The sequence below is a fragment of the Mustela lutreola genome, chromosome 16 (assembly GCF_030435805.1).
Source record: "Mustela lutreola isolate mMusLut2 chromosome 16, mMusLut2.pri, whole genome shotgun sequence".
Lineage (NCBI taxonomy): Eukaryota > Metazoa > Chordata > Mammalia > Carnivora > Mustelidae > Mustela > Mustela lutreola.
This window is the reverse complement of record NC_081305.1, coordinates 43,010,253-43,032,179: the sequence shown is the minus strand read 5'-3', so window position 1 is coordinate 43,032,179 and position 21,927 is coordinate 43,010,253. Positions and strand designations below refer to the sequence as shown.

At 38.5% G+C, this 21,927-nt stretch overlaps 1 protein-coding gene across 15 annotated transcripts; it reads right to left on the bottom strand.

The window, feature by feature from the left end:
• Positions 1-220: 220 nt before the first annotated feature.
• On the bottom strand, positions 221-21,857 carry ZNF146 (zinc finger protein 146). Of its 15 annotated transcripts, none has more exons than XM_059152516.1 (4): positions 21,719-21,856; positions 12,322-12,414; positions 10,957-11,108; positions 221-3,275 (listed from the first exon to the last, which is right to left on the bottom strand). In XM_059152516.1, the coding sequence occupies exon 4, from the start codon at positions 2,505-2,507 to the stop codon at positions 1,629-1,631; it is 879 nt and encodes a 292-aa protein (XP_059008499.1). In that variant the 5' UTR covers positions 2,508-3,275; positions 10,957-11,108; positions 12,322-12,414; positions 21,719-21,856; the 3' UTR covers positions 221-1,628. The 15 variants fall into 15 exon arrangements, with proteins under 15 accessions (XP_059008499.1, XP_059008501.1, XP_059008495.1 ...); XM_059152518.1 differs by having other exon boundaries at positions 12,322-12,411; XM_059152512.1 differs by lacking the exon at positions 21,719-21,856 and adding an exon at positions 21,544-21,678 and having other exon boundaries at positions 12,322-12,554.
• Positions 21,858-21,927: the final 70 nt, after the last annotated feature.

Genomic DNA, 21,927 nt, shown 5'->3' with positions numbered 1-21,927 from the left:
GGTCCTGGGATCGAGCCCCACATTGTGCTCTCTGCTCCGTGGAAAGCCTGCTTCCTTCTCTCTCTCTCTCTGCCTGCCTCTCCGCCTACTTGTGATCTCTCTTTCTGTCAAATAAATAAATAAATAAAAATCTTAAAAAAAAAAAAATCTTAACAAAAAAAAGTGTACAGACAGACAATATAGTGGACACCATAACATGTAAAAATAAAACAAATGTGGATTATGCTGTCATTTTTAATTTTAATAAAATAGATAATTTCATATTACATAGAGAGAAAGTCCATCCACTCATCATTGATAAAATTTTAGAAATATTTTCTATAAAAAGTTTAGTACTTGATTGGGAATGAATCCATTAGAACATGATTTCTATAGATACAGTGTTCCCATCCTCACCCCCATTCGTATTTTGAGAAAATTTAAAAATACAGAAAAGTACAAAAAATAAGACAAGATATCCATATACCACAATCCAGAATTATACAGTATTTTGATATATTTGCTTGCAGTCTGTTTAGTTTTAAAGAGAAATGGATGTTTATATATAAAATTGAAGTCCCCTTTCAACAGTCCCCATCCCATCCCTCCCACACTCATCCCCTTTTCCTTCTCCACTCTTCACAAGCAACCACTATCAAGAGTTTGGTCTGTATCTTCCAATCCATTTCAAAAACATTTTAAAAACATACATACATATAAGTATCCATTACCAATACATAGTACTGAATTTTGTGAGAAAAGTTTTAATTAAAATTTACAAAAATGTCATTGTAATATATGTGTTATTCTGCAACTTCATTTCCCCCTTCAACATAATTTTTGAGATCTCTGTAATACATGTCGATCTCACTTGTTAAATTTTACAGATATACAGTATTTCATCATAAGCATTTCCCATTTTGTTCCCGATGGGTATTTAAGTTGTTTCCAACTTATGGCTACTATAAATCATGCCACAGTAAATAGACTGGTATATATTTTGAAGCATACAAACCCAAAATTCCTAGGTATTCTTGAACTTGTTATAAGGAATGTTTCCCTACTCCCAAGGTCATAACCATTTCAGTATATAGCTTTTTCATATTCCTGTTTTTAATCTCTTGGATCTTACCTCCGTGTACAGTTCATGGTTTGTTTTTTCCTTGAAGAACAGATGACCTCCAAATCATTGTTTATAGTCTCAGTATCTTCTCACCTCCTACTGCCATTTCTATCATATTCTAAATTCTAATAAATGCATAGGTGTTTCCAGAATTATCTTCCATTCTGCTAAATCAATATAGAGGTCTCTTCCTTTCCAATACTTACAACTTATTTTTTTTATTACATTGGTGAAAATCTCCAGATCTACACAGACAGCAATAAGAAGCATGTTTACCATTCCCAATTTTAGTGGAAATGCATCTAAAGTTTCAGCATTACCTGCACCATCAGCTTTTTGGTGGGTGCAGGATTTTTATCATACAAATGTCTTTCTCTTCAGTATAAATTCCCTGGTGTCCAGTAACTTTTTCACTTTTGTTTTCCTCCTTTGTGATGCTTTCCTTCTACATGATTACTTCTGATGTGCTATAGAGGCTTAAATTCCTGATGAACGTTTTCCAATTTTTAAGATATTTACAGGGTTTTTAATGAGTATGAATTTTCTGATGTCTAATGTGGTGTGACTTCTGGCTAAAAGCTTTCCCACACTCACTACATTGATAAGGCTTCTTACCTGTGTGTATTCTCAAATGCAGAGCAAGGGTTGAGAACTGAGAGAAAGCTTTCCCACATTCATTACAACCATAGGGTTTCTCACCTGTATGGCTTCTCACATGCACAGTAAGAGATGAACTTTGAGAGAAGGCTTTTCCACATACATTGCATTCGTAAGGTTTATCACCTGAATGAATCCTCACATGCACAATAAGTGATGTTCGCTGAGAGAAGGCTTTTCCACATTCATTACATTCATAGGGTTTCTCTCCAGTGTGAATGTTTTGATGTTTTATGAGGTACTTCTTCTGGCCAAAAGCTGTTCCACATTCACTACATTTAAAGGGTTTCTCTCCAATATGAATTTTCTCATGCTCAGTAAGGTTAGACTTCCCACTGAAGGTTTTTCCACACTCCTTACATACAAAAGGCTTCTCTCCCGTGTGAGTTCTCTGGTGTCTGATGAGGTTTGACTTCTGAATGAAAGCTTTCCCACAATCCTTACACTCAAAAGGTTTCTCTCCAGTGTGAATTTTCTGATGGGTAAGGAGGTTTTCCTTCTGGCTGAAGGATTTTCCACATTCATTACATTCAAAAAGCTTTTCTCCAGTATGGGTATTCTGATGTTTAATGACATACTGCTTTTGGCTAAAGGCTTTTCCACATTCATTACATTCAAAAGGTTTCTCTCTATTATGAAAATGTTCATGTTCGGTGAGATTCGATTTGTGGCTGAAGACTTTCCCACATACTTTACAGGCAAAGGGGGTTCCCCCACTACAAATTCTCTGCTGACTGAGGTGTGACATCTGAATGGAAGCTTTCCCACATTCACAAGGTTTCTCTCCAGTATGAATTTTTTGATGAATGAGGATTTACTTTTGCTTGAAGGTATTTCCACATTTCTTACATCTGAAGGGCCTGTGTGTATGACCTTTCAAATGTAAAGTAAGGAATAAAATTCAAGAGAAATCTCTATCATACACAGTATATTACAAGCTTTCTCTCCAAGTATAAATTTTCTAATGCTCAATGAGGTTTTGTTATATTCACTGGTTCTTCTCCAGTAAAAATTTTCTTCTGCTCAATGAATCTGTCATCTAGCTAAAGGCTCCTCAGAAACAGGGTTTCTCTCCAGCCTGACTTCTACATTTAATGAGGTGTGGCATGTGAGTGAAAGTTTTTCCACATTCAGTAAATTCATAGGGTTTCTCTCCAGTATAAATGCTGTTTTCAGATGGGGTTCAAATTGTTTTAACCAAAAGCATTTCCACACTTATTTACACTTAAAGGGGGTTATTACCTAAAGAATAAGTTGTGGCAGGATTTCCGAACTAAAATTCTTTCCTACACAAGTCCCCTTGTGATTGTAAGCTAAACAGTATTTCAAACTCTTTCTAGTTAAATTGAAAAAGATGTTGCTGTTAAAAGATACAATGTCTGAGTTCAGAGGAAGTATTTTTCCAATTTTCTTATATTCACTGCTTTTTTTTCCTCAGTCTTTCCTGGAGATGGATGCAACTTGCTTCCCACGTCTTGTTGCCTCTCTATCTGCTCATCATCTTCTCAGGCTTCTTCTAAAATGGAGTACAAAGAATCATCATTTAAAGGAGGTAATTTATAAAAGTGCTTAGTATTGTGGCTGACAAATGGTAAGCCTTGATAATGTTAGCTTTATGTTACCATTATTTATGAATTTTCCCATTACTGGTAATAAAATTTTGGATTGTGCTACTGGGATGAACTATGGAAGCCCACCTCACAGCATGAAAAAATCCTCATGACCAATGTCAACAAATAACTTTTGAGAAGGAAACTTTTGTGGAGGGTATCTGCATAGATAATTAACTTTCATAGGCACACAGAACTTAAGGATTCCCATTTCTTAGTTCAGCAAATTGAATATAACAGACAATGAGGAATTGACAAGTAGGATAAAAAGATGACACAGAATTGAGAAAGTCTAAGAAAAGGATGTCTAAAAAAAGGAAAGGAATTAACCAACAACTTCCTTCCAAAACCCCAATTAAAAAGACAAGAAAAGGGAAGATGGTACAAGTCACAAGCTCACAAGAAAAAATGGATATGACTGGAGATATCAATACACACAGACATTAACAAACTTCCTGATAACATAAGAGCACACAAAAGATTTTCAACACAGCATAGATGAGAAAGTTTAAGTATATAAAGATCCTGCAGAAGAAGAAGCCAATGTCAAACCAATTTATGCCACAAAATATCAGAAAGACTAAGGAAACGGAGGGAATCAAGTACCTCGAAAGAAATAATAAAGGATGGTAGCTGAAAAAAAGATATAGGTGCGGCTGGAACACTACCCTCCCAGTAGGACCACGCCTTTGATAAAACAGTAATCATTTTTGGCAGAAATTTAATCAGAGAATCTCCAGGCTCAGGGATATCCAGTAAGAGATGACAAGGGAGAGTGCTACACTGAAATCAATGGGATTAAATCTGTATATAACATGGTGACACCTCCAGGACAGTCTGTAGCTCATGCCAAAAAAGGGCTGGCCATCAGGTATATATACCTGTGAGCAGGGTATAAAAGGCTCCTTCTCTGAAGAACCTGAAAAGCCCATGAAAAACCTCAGTAGGATACCCCTCCAAGATGGTTAACTGTCACCTGTACTCATTTTTTTCCGCCAAAACAAAGGACCTGGACACACCAGGGTTTGTGTGAGTAAAGTGGTATAACCCTTCTGTGGAGACCCTGGACCATAAGGCATTTTGCTTTTTTTTTTTTTTTAAAGATTTTATTTTTAAGTAATTTCTACACCCAATGTGGGGCTTGAACTCACAACGCCAAGATCAAAAGTCACACGCCCACCAACTGAGATAGTCAGGCACTCTATAGCATTTTTTAAAAAAGATTAGAGAGAGACAGAGAATGAGTAGGAGGGGCGCAGGAAGAGGGAGAATAATCTCAAGCAGATACCCTGCTGAGCACAGAGTCTGAAAGGGGGCTTGATGTCACGACCCTGAGATTATGACCTGAGCCAAAACCAAGAATCAAACATGTAATCAACTGTGGCACCCAGGCACCCTATATCCCATAGCATTTTACTTCTGACTCACAGAAACCTACTAGATGACTAGAAGCAACCAGGCATGAAAGAGCTTATGATCACCTTTCAGTGAATCAGTTTTAAACATGAGTGCAGCCAATATTTCACACACATTTGAGGAACCCCTACTAATCAGAAGACAGATCAACATCAAAAGAAAAAACAAGGGGCACCTAGGTGACTCAGTGGGTTAGCTGATCCTCTGCCTTCGGCTCAGGTCATGATTTCAGGGTCCTGGGATCGAGCCCCGCATCGGGCTCTCTGCTCAGCGGGGAGCCTGCTTCCCCCCCCCTGCCTACTTGTGATCTGTCAAATACATAAGTAAAATCTTTAAAAAAAAAAAAAAGAAAGAAAGAAAGAAAAATAAAAGAAACTCTTTAGAATATAGGTAAGAACAGTAAACAGCAACAAAACCTAAAACCAATCAGATGATATTTTATGAGTGGAACAAAAATATGGTTCTGTAAAGAAGAAACAAAAAGTTCCTTTGAAATTAATTTAAGATGGGGAGTAGGAAGTTAGACTGTATTCTCATTCATTAATAAAAGTGTCATCTTACTGTAGAAGGACTATAGTATTTCACCCTAGCAAACTCAGGCATGGCCAGCTACTGTTTGGCCAATGAAATATAAGTGCAAGTGACAAGTTATTCCCCAGAAGGAGCTTTAAGAAGCCAAATTCAGGGGCACCTAGCTGGTACAGCTGGTGAAGTATGAGACTCCTGATCTTGGGGATGCAAGTTTGAGCCCTATGTTGGGTGTAGAGATTACCTAAAAGGGCACCTACGTGGCTCAGTCAGTTAAACCCTTTGGCTCAGGGTCATGTTCCCAGGGTCCTAGGATGGAGCCCCACATCAGGCTCCCTGCTCGGCAAGGAGATATATGTGCCCCCATGTTCACTGCAGTACTATCTACACCAACTGAGATATGGAAACTATCTAAATGTCCATCAACAGATGAAGAGAAAATATGGTGAATACACACAACGTAGTATCACTCAGCCATAAAAAAGAACAAAATACTACCATTTGCGACAACATGGATGGAACTTGAGGGTATTACAGAAAGTGAAAGAAGTCAGAGAAAGACAAATAATGTATAATCTCTTATATGTGGAATCTTAAACAACAAATCAAGCTCATAGAGAACACACTGATGGTTGAGAGAGGTGGGTTTGGGGTGTGGGCAAAATGGGTGCAAGGGATCAAAGGTAAAACTTCCAGGTTTAAAATAAATCATGGGGATGTAATGTACAGCATGGGAACTACAGTTAGTAATACATATTGCATACGTGGAAGTTGCTAAGAGAGTAATTCCTTAAATGTTCTCATTGGAAGAAAAAAAAGTTCTTTAACCATTTGTGTTGACAGATGGTAACTACAGAGTTATCGTGATCATTTCATAATATACACAAACACAAATTATGCTACAGTGTGTGAGGGGGGATGGGGTAACTTGGCAATGGGCATTAAGGAAGGCACCTGATGTAATCAGCACTGGGTGATATTTGCAACTGATGAATCATTAAATTCTACCTCTGAAATTAGTAACATAACATATGTTAACTAGCTCGAATTTAAATAAAATCCTTTTTAAATAAAATCTTGGGAAAAAAATTATAATATTGTACATCTGAAACTTATATAATGTTGTAGGTGAATTAGACCTCAATTTTTAAAAAAGACAAATTCAGAGCATAAAGCAAGGTAACATATTAGCTGAGTGAAGTAAGTTCCAGAAAACAAAAGGAAAACACTGATTAGAGGAGATACTCAAAGAAAAACACACACAAAAAAAGCTTGCTCTCTTGTAAGTCATGAATCTCTAGACTTAAAGGGCACACGCACTACCTTGCACGAAGAATAAAAGATGCATACCTACATGTGTCACCGTGACATTTCAAAAGAAAAAACGAAGAGGCCATTAAAAGAAAACCCTACTATATACGTATATACACACATATATACACATCACCCAACTACACACAGGTATGTATCACCCAAAGAACAGGAATCAGAATGGCACCAAATTTCTCAACAGAAGCACAGGAAGCTAAAAGACAAAATTCTGAGGGAAAATTCTAAGCTTGGCCTACCAATCTAATAAGACAAAGGCATTCTTCAGATATGTAAATGTTAAAAAATTTTTCTCAATGCACTTTTCCTCTCAGGATGCTACATGAGCTCCACCAAATGAGTAGATAGAGAAGGTGATACAGAATGCAAGAAAGATAGAATATAACATAGGGAAAACAAATAAAAAAGTCTTTGATAATGTTGATGAAAAACCACAAGATCAGAGCTAACTATCCGTCAGAGTACAGCCAATTCTGACTAGAACAGAAGAACTAAAATTCTACAGGTAAATCTTCATGGGAAAAAAATGGAAAAAATTTCCCAATGCATTTGACCATGTGTAAACTAGTATTTAGAGGGCTTTTAGCTATTCTAAGGTATCCAAGGGAGTTTATGCTAAATACAGAAAACCAAAACAAAAGTATGACAAATATAAATTCCATGAAAGAAAAAAATAGCATAGTAATAAACAAAATTCTATACATCTACACACATACGTCTACTGTAAATGAAAAGGTAATAGTTGGGGTGCTTGGGTGGGTCAGTGGGTTAAAGCCTCTGCCTTCGGCTCCAGCCCAGCATTGGGCTCTCTGCTCAGCAGGGAGCCTGCTTCCTCCTCTCTCTCTGCCTGCCTCTCTACCTACTTGTGATCTCTGCCTGCCAAATAAATAAATAAAATCTTAAAAAAAAAAAGCGTAATAGTTATCTCAAAAAGGTGTCTTAAAGTTAATTTTTTTTTATTTTTTAAAAAAGATTTATTTGCCAGAAAGAAAGAGAGAAACCAAGAGCAAAAGCAGGGGAAAGCACTGGGCAAAGGGAGAGGTAGAAGCAGACTCCCCAACAAGCAGGGAGGCCGATCGGGTACGATCATGACCTGAGCTGAAGGCAGACCCCAACCAACGGAGCCACAGGCATCCCTTCAATTTGAGTTATTATATTAATGACTTCAGTGATTAAAAAAAAAAAAAGAAAGAAAGAAACAAGTCAGACGGTTGTTTATCCTATAAATAGGTAAAATTAAGGTGGGCAAGGCAGACTGGAAAAATAAAAATTGATACTAAAGAGTTACTTCTAACTTCAGAATAAATGAGCCTCTGGGCACCTGGGTGACTCAGTCAGTTAAGTCTCCAGCTCTTGGTTTCTTTTGGCTCTGGTCATGATCTCACCGGTTATAAGATCCAGCCCCACAACGGACTCCGCACTGAGCATGGAGTCTGCTTCAGATTCTTTCTTTCTCTCCCTCTGCTCCTATCCACTTGCACACCTGTACACTGGCATACTCTCTCAAATAAATAAAATCTTTTTAAAAAATGAGTCCTCTCTGGGATTTAATTTCTAAGAAAATGAGGAAAGGCACAATGCGGTGTTCTAGAAGCCACCTCCAGTAAGAGGGAAAAGGGGGAAAAAAATCAAAGCAAAAGATAAGAAAACACTTAGCAAGATAAAGCAACATCTCGGGTCATCAAGGCACCAATCAAGCAGGAGAGAGAATTCCTACAGTGGTGACTCACAAGACATAAATAGATCCTTTCTTCTAAAATGTTAAAATAAGAACATCTCTGCCCACTTTTCACATCTGTGAAGGATAAAGAAAAACAGGGGGAAAAAGCGAGGAAAAACTGCACTGTTGAGAAGAGTAGGAAGTAGCTATAATTCTAATGTCTAAGAGGATTGTTAGCAGGCATCAGCCATTGTCGCTGTTTTTAGGAAGGGTTCTGAGGCACAACACTCTCCAAAAACTTAAGGCATAGCCTCAAGGGACAAATCATCACCTCGTTTTTTAACAACAGAATCACTGGAATGTAGGTTGGATACCAAAGACTTGGTGGACCCACCAGCATCCCTAAGTGGTAGGAAGGAAATACAGAGACACCCTGAGCGAATTAAGCTGCTTATAAGTACAGAAGAACAGAAGATCACAACCTTCTCCCTAAATTCTTGACTTGTGTATCTAACTACCTATATGAATATGCACTAAAATGATTAGCAAACATCACAATCAATAACTCCAAAATATACCTCTTGATCTATTTCTGAAATTTCTTGAAGTCTTCCTATCTCCGGGAAATGTTAAACTCCTTCTCTTCTAGTTAAAACCCCAGAATTGAGTCTGATTCCTCTTTCTCTTATAAAAAAATACAACCAAGGGCACCTGAGTGGCTCAGTGGGTTAAAGCTTCTGCCTTTGGCTCATGATCCCAGGGTCGTGGGATTGAGCCCCACATCAAGCTCTCTGCTCAGCAGGGAGCCTGCTTCCTCCTCTCTCTCTGCCTGCCTCTCTGCCTACTTGTGATCTCTGTCTGTCAAATAAAATCTTAAAAAATAAATAAATAAAAATTTAAAAATACAACCTAAAAAAATACATAAATAAAAATAAACCTGTATCAGCCAGCTGTTTCTTGAAAATATCTGAAGAATCTGAGGCACCTGGGTGACTCAGGGTCTGCCTCCAACTCAGGTCATGATCCCAGGGTCCTGAGATGGAGCGCTACATCAGGCTCCCTGCTTCTACCCGTGATCTCTCTCTTGCTTTCTCTGTCAAATAAATAAAATCTTCAAAAAATAAGTATGTGTATATATATATACATATATATATGTGTATCTTAAGAATCTGACTCACCACTAGCAATACTATCATTTTCTTACGTAGATTACTGCAATAGTCTGATTATCTCCTAGCCTTGTTCCCATATACCTTATTTTCTATACACCAGCCAAAATATAATTCTAACCTTATCATTCCTCTATGCCAAACCCTTTGATGGTCTCCCAAATCACTCAGAATAAAGACCAGGCCTATTACCTAACCAAACCTTTTCTTGCTCATTTTGCGTGAGCCTACTCTGCCCTGGTCAGTATTTCTAAAACAGCAAGTTCCAGCCTCAGGGCTTTCATCACTTTTTGTTCCTTCAGGCTGAATGTTCTTCCATCAAATATAACATGCCTCATTTGCACATGCTAAAGCTCTTTTTTTTTTTTTTTTAAAGTCACCCTTTTAGTGAGACCTTTCCCTGATCAACTGATTTAAGATTATAACCACCAATTGGCCTTCTCTATGTTGTTTTTCCTTCCTTTTTCTCCAGAGCACTACCACCATCTGATAGAATATATATTTTTACTTATTTACTCACAGTGTGTCTTCCTCAGGAGGGAGGAATTTTTGAAAATTTTATCAATGACATCTCCTTAGTAACTGAAATGGTACCTAGTATCATTCAAAAAATACTTATCAACTATATGAATATACTACATTGATAGAAATGATAGTTGGTTTACTTATGCTTATTTCTGTCAAATCTATAAATAAATGTACTTTGACTCAGCATTTCATCAACTATATGAATATACTACATTGATAGAAATGATAGTTGGTTTACTTATGCTTATTTCTGTCAAATCTATAAATAAATGTACTTTGACTCAGCATTTCCACTGAGGATGAATTACTATATAGCTGTTATCAATTTTATCTCTGCAAAGCAATATAAACAAGTACATATGCACTCGTGTATTCAAAAGCATACATCTGCAAACCACCTAAATGTCCATAAATAGGAAGACAGGTTAAATAAAATGTATTGGTAAGAGTCTCTTCCAAAAAAACAAATAAAAACTATGGACACAACATAATACATACTATCATTTATATGAAAAGGAAAAATGAGGGCTTACATACATATATAGTCATATTTACAGCACAGATATGCTGCTTTATTTATAGGCTACCTCAAGAAGGCTACATGTGAAACTCTTAAAAATGACTGCATCTTTGAAAAAAATCTATAGGACTAAAGGTAAGTGATAAGAGACTTTCTCAGTGTACACCTTGATATTCAACAATGTTACAAGCTTGGGCACCTGGGTGGCTCAGTGGGTTAGGCCTCTGATCGTTAGGTTGTGATCTCGGGGTCCTGGGATCGAGTTCCGCATCGGGCTCTCTGCTCTGTGCAGAGCCTGCTTCCTCGCTCTCTCTCTCTTCCCTCTCTGCCTGCCTGTCTGCCTACTTGTGATCTCTGTCAAATAAATAAAATCTAAAAAAAAAACCAAACATGTTACAAGCTCATGTTAGTATACTAAAAAACAAATACAGGGGCACCTGGGTGGCTCAGTCGGTTAAGTGCTGCGTTCAGCTCAGATCATGGTCTCAGGATCCTGGGATGGAGTCCCGTATCCAGCTCCTTGCTCAGTGGGGAGCCTGCTTCTCCCTCTGCCTCTGCCTGCCACTCTACCTGCGTGTGCGTTCTCTCTCTGGCAAATAAATAAAAAGCTTTTAAGAAAATAAAAAAGTAAAAAATAAAAACCAAAAACAGACTCTTAACATTTATATGCACATACAGCAGCAAAGGGCAGAACTGATTTCTAAGGCAACAACTTCTGAAAGAGATATATGTGTGGGTGGAAAAGAAAGGAAGGCAGGAGTTTGTTGATGTGTAATGGGGGAGAAGTGGGATAAGCAGACAAGAGGAAGCATGATTACAGACGTAAATCATAATTCAGAGGCATTTAGCCACTGAAAGAATGAAAGAAGGTGGCAAGTAATAAAAAGGAACCTAAATGTCAGACTATATGTAAAAAGACTTTTTTTTTTAAGATTTTATTTATTTATTTGACAGAAAGAGATCACAAGTAGGCAGAGAGGCAGGCAGAGAGAGATGGGGAAGCAGCCTTCCCACTGAGTAGAGCACCTGCTGTGGGGCTTGATCCCAGCACCTTGGGATAATGACCTGAGCTGAAGGCAGAGGCTTTAACCCACTGAGTCACCCAGGCACCCCAAAAAGGATGTTTTTTAAATCTTTAAAAATTATTTATTTCTTTATAAAGATTTATTTGACAGAAAGAGATCACAAGTAGGCAGAAAGAATACAATGCTGAGCAGAGAGCCCGATGTAGGGCTCTATCCCAAGACCCTGAGATCATGACCTGAGCCACCCAGGTGCCCAAGACTTTAAAAAAAAAAAAAAAAGATTATTTATTTGACAGAGAGACAGTGAGAGAGGAAACACAAGCAGGGGGAGAGGGAGAAGCAGGCTTCCCGCAGAGCAAGGAGCCAGATGCTGGGCTTGATCCCAGGACCCTGGGATCTTGACCTGAGACAAAGGCAGATGCCTAAAGACTGAGCCACCCAGGCGCGCCTCAACACTTAAAACTTACAAAAGGCAACGCATGAGGAAAAAAATATACAAATTGGGAGGTATGAATGAGAGAAAAATCACACAGCAGTAATACAAATAAAGTGTGAAATCCTGACATCCAGAACGGAGTTAAGAGGGGCATCTAAAAAATCTGATTAAACAATGCAGTACTGAAGCAGCAAAAATGACTGTAAATATAAGCCAGCTAGCTAAAGAATTCATAACAAGTAAATACTCCCAAGTCTAGGGCCTATAAGAAAATGTCCCTGAGTATTTCAAAGGTGTCAATGCTGCCTGACCAACGGTGACCTGCCTTGCCATTCACTCACCTGAACAAATTTCCTTCCCACTTGGTTCTCCACCATCCAGTGTCTTCTTATTCCAACACAGGATCAGATACAGTTTGGTCAGTTTATAACCTGCTTTTGGGGAAATGACACAGCACTAGAATGTTAATGCTGGGGGCCAAAGTACCATCCTAGAACTAAGGCTGAGCCCAGGGGCCTCCAGGCCTTCTCAATGATGAGGAAGGTACAGTTTGCAGGAGCACAAGGAAGTGGCCCTGTGAAAAAGAAGGAAGTAATGACCTTTTGCCTTAGAGATTAATGCACACACAATTATAATAAGCAAAGGAACGAGGACTACCTGAAACTTGAATTTCAAAGCCATACTCATTAAATCATTTATATTTCCAGAAATGGGGTAAAAAAAAGAGAGAATTATTTCTCAGAATTTTATTTATACAGGAAAGCTGTTCATACCTTATATGACTGGTTGCTACTGTTCTGTACCATCACATTTATACCTAGTTCCTGACTGGATTTTAACCATGGCTATTATTCCTGGATGATTTTAATACTCACATAATGACAACAGCCGTAGATGCCTACGGTGAACAAAGTCACCAGAATACAATGCATAGGAAATTGTTCTTACAGTATTCAGGAATAAAGCTGCAAAAAGTTTCCCCAGAGCCCTAATATTTACTTTGTACTATAATCTATGTATCAGATGGGTGTGGTGCAAAAACAATGAATACTGTCACAGTGAAAATAAAAATAAATAAATAAATAAACAAACAAACAAACTATATCAGAAATACATTCATTCATTCAAAAAACATTTCTAAGGACATTATCGGGACAACTGACAAAATTTGAACATGGATTTTATTTTTTTTTTAAAGATTTTATTTATTTATTTGACAGATAGAGATCACAAGTAGGCAGAGAAGCAGGCAGAGGGAGAGGAGGAAGCAGGCTCCCCGCTGAGCAGAGAGCCCGATGCGGGGATTCCATCCCAGGACCCTGGGATCATGACCTGAGCTGAAGGCAGAGGCTTTAACCCACTGAGCCACCCAGGCGCCCCTGAACATGGATTTTATGTTAAATAATAGCAATGTGTTGATGTTAAAAAAATTTTTTTTAAAGATTTTATTTATTTATTTGACAGAGAGAGATCACAGTAGACAGAGAGGCAGGCAGAGAGAGCGAGAAGGAAGCAGGCTCCCTGCTGAGCAGAGAGCCTGATGCGGGACTCGATCCCAGGACCCTGAGATCATGACCCGAGCCAAAGGCAGCGGCTTAATCCACTGAGCCACCCAGGCGCCCCGATGTTAAAATTTTTTTTAAAGATTTTATTTATTTGACAGAGAGAGATCACAAGTAGGCAGAGAGGCAGGCAGTGAAAGAGGGGGGAAGCAGGGTCCTTGCTGAGCAGAGAACCCAACACACTGCTCCATCCCAGGACCCTGAGACCATGACCTGAGCCAAAGGCAGAGGCTTAACCCACTAAGCCACCAAGGCAACCCGATGTTAAAAATTTTCTGATTTTGGGGCGCCTGGGTGGCTCAGTGGGTTGGGCCGCTGCCTTCGGCTCAGGTCATGATCTCAGGGTCCTGGGATCGAGTCCCGCATCGGGCTCTCTGCTCATCAGGGAGCCTGCTTCCCTCTCTCTCTCTCTCTGCCTGCCTCTCCATCTACTTGTGATTTCTCTCTGTCAAATAAATAAATAAAATCTTTAAAAAAAAAAAAAATTTCTGATTTTGTTTACCATACCATGGTTATGAAAAACAAGTCCTTGTTCTTAGAAAATTGGCGCTCAAGTACTTATAAAGGAAGCACATATGCAACTTAGTCTAGGAAGCACCAATGCAACTTAGTCTCAACTGGCTCAAAAAAAAATTATACGCAAAAATATCTGGACAAAGAAAGTAGGAAAAAGCAAAAAAACAAAACATAAATGGTAAATTTGGGTAAAGGATATATGGGACTTTCTAAACTAATTCAACTTTTCTTTAAAGTCGAAATCATATAAAAAAAGCAAAATCCTAAAAACCTGAGTTGCTACTATGCAAATACACATTATCATACATATCATACACTATCATACTAACATACTATGTATGTTGAAGAAGCTAGGTTACCAATTTTTGTGCTGGGGTGTGGCAGAGATGGAGGGCTTAGAACATAATTTTAACAGTAATGTAGGGGCACCTGGATGGCACAGTCATTAAATGTCTGCCTTCGGTTCAGGTCACGATCCCAGGAGCCCCGCATCAGGCTCCCTGCCCTGTGGGAAGCCTGCTTCTCCCTCTCTCACTCCCCCTTCTTCTGTTCCCTCTCTCGCTGTGTTTCTACCAAATAAATAAATAAAATCTTTTAATAAACAAACAAACAAACAGTAATGTACCTAGAGAGAAATAGGAAAGGGTTAGTTTCCTGAAGACAATCTGCAGGGGAAAGATCAAGTTTGATATTCTATTCAAGTTTGATATCCAGAGTGTCAGGTTTTTGAGCAACATGCAGGCAGGTATATTTATTAGGCAACTGCACACAGACATAATGTGCTCATAACAGGCCTAGAAAACCCAGGAGGGAAACAGGAATTTACCAGCTGTGAGAATATCAGTGCTGCTGAAGACATAGGTGGAATGGGACTATGACTGCTTAGAGATATGAAGGAGATAGTCAAGGACAAAATCCTAGGAACACCCAACAGTTAAAGAGACAAGGAAAGGTTTCAAAGGAGCATGGTGGCTGCTTAGTTTTGAATCTTTCAAGTTACTTCTTCTGAAAACTATACAAAATATCAAGAATAATGGGGGTGGTGGGTGGCCAATACACACTATTATTTTTCATAAACTAGCAGAAAGAATTTGTTCACTCTAAATTATATAAGTGTTAGCCCCAAATACCCAAAATAGCAGATCCAGTGCAGGAACCACAACAGTATGGTATGCACAGCAAGAAAGATTACATAACTGTGAGCAGTCTTTGAAATAACAGATCTCAGAAATAATTAGCAAATATTCATTCTCAGAATGACAGTTGAGTATGAACTGCTGCAGCTGAGTCTAACAATGAACAACACAACTAGGGACCAAAAAAGCCCTCCCAAACTCCATGTACCAAAGGCAGACCCCAACAAGAGGCCTAAACAGGAAGTTGCCAAAAAGCCTAGAAGAACTGGGAATGCTTTGAGGGATTCCAAGAACTTAAAAAGCTCAGATTTCTGCAGCTAATATTTCTTTACTGAATGAGTAGGCCTCACCCTAAAGGGAACTAATAAAAGCAAGACTTAGATTAAACAGAAAAGGACTGCCGAGAAACCAGAAGTATGCTTAAAAAGTACTTGGGAGTACGGTGTCCCCAGATTTAGCAACATCCCCAGATTTAGCAACTTCTAAGTGAATGTATCATTCTGGAAGGCAAGTACTGTGAAGAAATATGGGAAACAGGGAGATGCAGATAGAAGTCAACCAGGTTAAGGCCAATGAGCCAAAGGAGGTGAAGAACTCCTTTGCTTTAAACACCAAAAAGAGGTGTAGGAGCTCTGAAGCACAGAATACTACTGTTTCCTTTTTCCTGTTAATGGTCTCAAAAAACTCTCTCATACAAACATGAGTAAACAAAATAATTTGTCTGTGTCCATACAAATATAGTACAAGAAAAACAGTGAAAGCAAACAGCACAATTTTCAAACAGCTGAGTAAGCTCACATGAAAAGTACTGCCACAAAGGAAGAAAATGAAAACAAAATGAAATTTTTAGAACTTTAAGAAGCAAGCCATATAAAGAACACAATGATAAAAACAGACCCTTTACTATAGAGAACAAACTGAGGGTTGCTCGAGGGGAGGTGGGTGAGGGAATGGGTTAAATGGGTGATGGGTATTAAGGAGATCATTTGTTGTAACGAGCACTGGGTGTTACAGGTAAGTGATGAATCACTAAATTCTACTTCTGAAACTAATATTACATTTTATGTTAACTAACTGGAATTTAAACAAAAACCTGAAATTACAAAAAAAGTTAATAAAAAAAGAATACAATGATAAAGAAACTGAGTGAAGTAAAGGTCACTCAAAGAGGGAATGAAAAGAAAACAAAAGTAAGAATGGACATTTTGGGGTGCCTGGCTAGCTCAGTCGGTAGGGCATATGATTTCAAGGTTGGGAGTTCAGGCCCCATGCTGGCTGTAGATATCACTTAGAAATAAAATCTTAAAAAAAAAAAAAAAAAAAAAAAAAGAGATCTTACTAGACACCTTATTTTGTTCTGTTTTTTTTTTTTTTTTTTAAGACTACAGTATTAGAGTTTGGGGGGCATTTTTGGTTTCCTTGATTAATGTGATCTTTCCTGGTTGTTTTTTTTTTATCTGAAACATAGCAGCAGCCTCAGCCTTACACTTTTTGTTTCTACTCACATCCCCAGAGTTGCAGGCAGCACTGGTAACACATATATAGGTAATCATGTATCTGACCACAGAAGCCAACATCTTATCCAATGCAAAAACATTGGGGGAGCTTCTATCACATTCTAATAAAAATAAGGATACCCACTGTACCTGAATGAAAAAAAAATTTAAACACTCCAGAAGACCCAAAAAGAAACGGGAATATATAAAATATATATCATGCATGGACAATATTTAACATCATAAAGATCTAATGTCCCTTTCCAAGTTATTATATAAATTTAGTGCAATACCAATAAAAACAAGCTTTCCCCCTCCTAGAACTAGACAAGTTAACTCTAAGGTTTACACAGAAAAATAAATAAGCAAGGGGGCGCGCCTGGGTGGCTCAGTCAATTGTGTGTCTGACTCTTGATTTTGGCTCAGGTCAAGATCTCAGGATCCTGAGACTGGGCTCCATACTCAGCGGGGAGTCTGCTTGAGAGTCTGCTTGAGATTCCACACACCCCGCCCCGCCGCCAAGCATGCAGGTGTGCACGCACTCTCTTGCAAATAAATAAAATCTTAAAAAAAAAAAAAAAAAAGCTAGGAAACTCTGTAAAGAACAAACAATAACATATTAGCAACACCAAAACTGTAAAGCTTCAACAATAAAAAAATATTGGTGTATGAATACAGACTGGAAGATGGATGAGACTATAAACTCCAGAAACAGACCAAATACATGTGAGAATTTATTATTTAATCAAAATGGAATTTCAAAATAGTAAACTTAAAAGACAAATAATGATGCTTACAAGTCAGAAAAATTTGAGGTTTGTAATCAAATAAATGTAAAGGGTTTTTTTTTTTAAGGTTATATATATTTATTTGAGAGAGAGAGACACACTGAGAAGGAACACAAGCAAGGGAAGTGGAACAGGGAGAAGCAGAAGCAGGCTTTCTGCTATGCAGGGAGCCTGACACAGGACTCCATCCCAGAACCCTGAGATGATGACCTGAGCCAAAGCAGACACTTAAAGACTGAGCCACCTAGGCGCCCTGAGGAATTTTAAAAACCAGGAAATCTTTACTTTTTAACCCTTAAAGAAACTGATATAGCCAAGGATTATTTATGTGTTGAAACCATCCATTAAATCAATGGGGAATGAACATTCATATGGTACCAAAGTAAATCATACAGATTTCATTTAATAAGTGGAGCTGGAAGAACTGTGTAGCCCACTGGTCGAGAAGGGAAAAATATAATCACTAATGATGGACCAGTCAAATCACAAGTTTCTCCTGAGTTATGCCATTTGAATATCATCTCTGATGTACTCTGGCCAAAAGTTATTAACTGGGATTTTTAAAAAACATCATCAGAGGTTCCAAATTACAACTCTGAGAAAGTAACCATCACATAAATCAAAGAACATTCTCATGAAAAAGATAATAATGTGTTTCTAAAGATGAATCTAACTTAAACACAGAAATCTAACTTCCTGGGGTGCCTGGGTGGCTCAGTGGGTTAAGCCTTCGGTTCAGGTCATGATCTCCGGGTCCTGGGATGAGTCCCGCATTGGGCTCTTTGCTCAGCAGGGAGCCTGCTTCCCCTCTGTCTCTGCCTGCCTCTCTCTCTACTTATGATCTCTATCAAATAAATAAATAAAAATTTTTTTAAATTTAAATTTTTATTTTTATTTATTTTTTTAAAAAAATTTTTTATTTTTTATAAACATATATTTTTATCCCCAGGGGTACAGGTCTGTGAATCACCAGGTTTACACACTTCACAGCACTCACCAAAGCACATACCCTCCCCAATGTCCATAATCCCACCCCCTTCTCCCAACCCCCCTCACCCCAGCAACCCTCAGTTTGTTTTGTGAGATTAAGAGTCACTTATGGTTTGTCTCCCTCCCGATTCCATCTTGTTTCATTGATTCTTCTTCTACCCACTAAATAAAATCTTTAAAAAAAAAAAACAAAAAAAAAAACTAACTCCCTCATTCCAGTTATAAAAGGAAATGTCAAAAAAAGGTTTAAAATGGAAATAAAAAAGAACATCTATATCTATATATCTGAATCTTTCAGAAATTTCTACCAGAAATAGTACAAATGGCTGTACTATTATTCCTTAGGTAATAATACTGCTATTTATCGAGTACTTACTACATACCAGGCACTATTCTTTAGAACTTAAAAATCATTAATCTACACAACCAACCACCCTGTGAATTAGATACTATTATTTTCTCTATATCAGTAAATGAGAAACAGGCATATGCTTAAGTACATCAAGATACAAAGTGCAAAGGAAGGAATTAATAGCAGTCTGGCTCCATGGCCCATGGCCCCTTAAAAAACAAAAACAAAGGGGCGCCTAGGTGGCTCAGTGGGTTAAAGCCTCTGCCTTCAGCTCAGGTCATGATACCAGGGTCCTGAGATAGAGCCCCGCCATCAGACTCTCTGCTCAGCAGGGAGCCTGCTTCCCCTCCTTCTCTCTCTGCCTGCCTCTCTGCCTGCTTGTGATCTCTGTCAAATATATAAATAAAAATCTTAAAAAAAAAAACACCAAAAAACCAAAACAAAACCCCACAAAAAACAAAAAAAGAAAAAAAAACTTAACTTTTAAATACTAAATTCATATACTTAGAAAACCAGCATAAAAAGTTATTTACCAGGGCACTGGGGATCCCAGGGTCCTCCATCCAGCTCCCTGTTGCTTCTGCCTCTCTCTCTGCCCCCAACCCCTACTTGTGCGCGTGATTGCTCTCTCTCTCTCTCATAAATAATCTTTAAGAAAAAAGAAAGAAAAAAAAAGGAAGCTATCTGTCTTTGCCCTATCTCAGTACAACAACCCCAAACAGAGATAGCCACTTCCATTAGTTTCTTGCCTATCTTTTGAGTTTTCTAATGGAAACAAATACAAACATTTATTATTTCTGCCCCTTCTTACTTCAAATGAAGCATACCATACATTTGCCATCTTGTTTTTTTCACTGAACAATACATTTTAGAGTTATTTCAGTGTCAATATATAGAAAGCTTCCTCCTCATTCTTTTGTATACTTGTGTATTACTCTGTTGTATAAATGAACCTAATTTTATCCAACTAATCTCCTAGTGATGGCCAATCTTTACCTATGCTAAACACTGCTGCAATGAGCAACCTCACACCTGTATCATTTCATACATATGCGGGTACATTTGTAGGATTATTTCCAGATGTGAAATAGCCATGTCAAAAAGAAAATACATTTTAATTAGAGATGCTGCCAAATTTCCCTTCATTGGCCTGCTTCATGCAAACACCAATACAATTTTAATTCCTAGAGATTTATATTTTAAAATATGTTACCACTAGATGGATCGATCTAGAGAGTATAATGCTAAGCGAAGTAAGTCAGTCAGGGAAAGACAAATAGCATATGATTTCACTCGTGTGGAATCTAAGAAACGAACAAAGGAAAAAAAAAAAAAAAAAAGACAAACCAAAAAAACAGACTCTTAACTATAGGGAACAAACAGATGGTTACCAGAGGGGAAGTGGGTGGGTAGGGGGAAGGGTGAAACAACTGAAAGGAATTAAGAGTACACTTGTTTTGATGAGCACTGAATAATATATAGAACTGTTAAATCACTATACTGTATACTTGAAACACATAACAGTGTATGTTAACTATACTGGAATTGAAATTCAAAAAAACAAAAGACAAAAAAACATTAGCGCCGGCCTCCCACTTCCCCACATCCAACTGCTTTTCTTTTTCAGAGTTTTACGGGCTATTCTAGCTTATTTTTCCATATGAAATCCATAATCAGTTTATCTAATTCCCCCCCACCAAAAAAACTGTAGATGCTTTTATTAGGATCACACTGAATTAATAAATTTACTTAAATCTGCACACGCTTCTTTTTGACGTCTCCCTATTGAAAAACATGGTGTATCTATTTGATATCTCCTGCTATGCCTCTCAACACTTTTTAGAGTTCTTTTCTAATAGTTTTGCATACTGCTTATTTCTCATTTTTATTGCTATTGTAAATAGTTTCCTACTATGTCTCCTAACTGGCTGTTGTCTATTTGAAGACTGTTGATTTGTAAATATTAAATTGGTACCCAATTAACTTAACTCTTATTTTTTTTAAATTGTTAGGGATGGCAGTAGGGATTCCTTAGAAAAACCGTTTTTGCAGACAGGAGTTAACGGTCTTTGTTACTTCACAAAATCCCGGGCTTTCTGTGCTATTTAACGCTGTTGCTCAAAGTGCAACGTCGATATTTTATCTAGGATTTAACAGCAGCCCTATTAAAATACCCTTTAGATCAGAAGATTTGAGATCGTCTGAAGCTCTTCCACCAACAAAAAGTGCCTTCGAATAGTCTTGTTTGCTTAAAAAAGAAGAAACAACGGTGATCTGTATTCTACTTCAATTAAAAGTAAATGCATTTTATATAAAAATTCACTTTTAAATCATTTATCATTAAGCTTCCCCCCCCTTCAAATAATCAAATAAAAAACATTCCACGAAGATGGCACCGTTATTATCAGCACTTTCGACAAGGGAAGTGCGGCTCGCTAATTATTACCTCAATACTAGTCTCCTACATCTCCCTCTCAGATGCAGCCATACACAATCCTGCACTCACAGTTTCTCACTCAATAATCCCAACATCCAAACTTGCGGGCAAACTCAGGGTCACACACGCTCGAACCCTCCTCAGAAACCCCCACCCCCACCCCCACCCCGCATGTAGGCCAGAAGCTCTTAAACCCACTCCTCATCCCCGCGCCGCGCCCCAACAAATCCAGAATCCTCCCTTTCAACCTCCCCGACCCGACCGGCCCAAGACGCCCACATCCCACCTCCTACTTTCGCGCCACGTGGACCCAGGGGCCGGACTGACCCGCGGACAAAGACCAAAATGTCCACTCGGCGCGCTGCGCCTGCGCACTCCGAGGGCGAGCGAACACTCCCAGAAGTCTCTGCGACGCGGCCCTCACGGTCACGGTGGCCAGGCCTAGCCTGGTATTTGATTACCTTCTGTCTACAGCAACGCCGCTTTTCCGGCCTTGAACTACATTTCCCTTTAGGCTTTGCTGGTCAGCACTCTGTCCCACACGAACTTGGCTGCCTCTTCCAGTAATTATGGGGCTCTAAGGGTGAGTCGTCCTGCTTTAGAAGAAAATCAGCTGAAGCCTGGTGGGAGGTCTGGAGCAGGGACTCCGTCTTTGAAGCTCCCCCAGCCG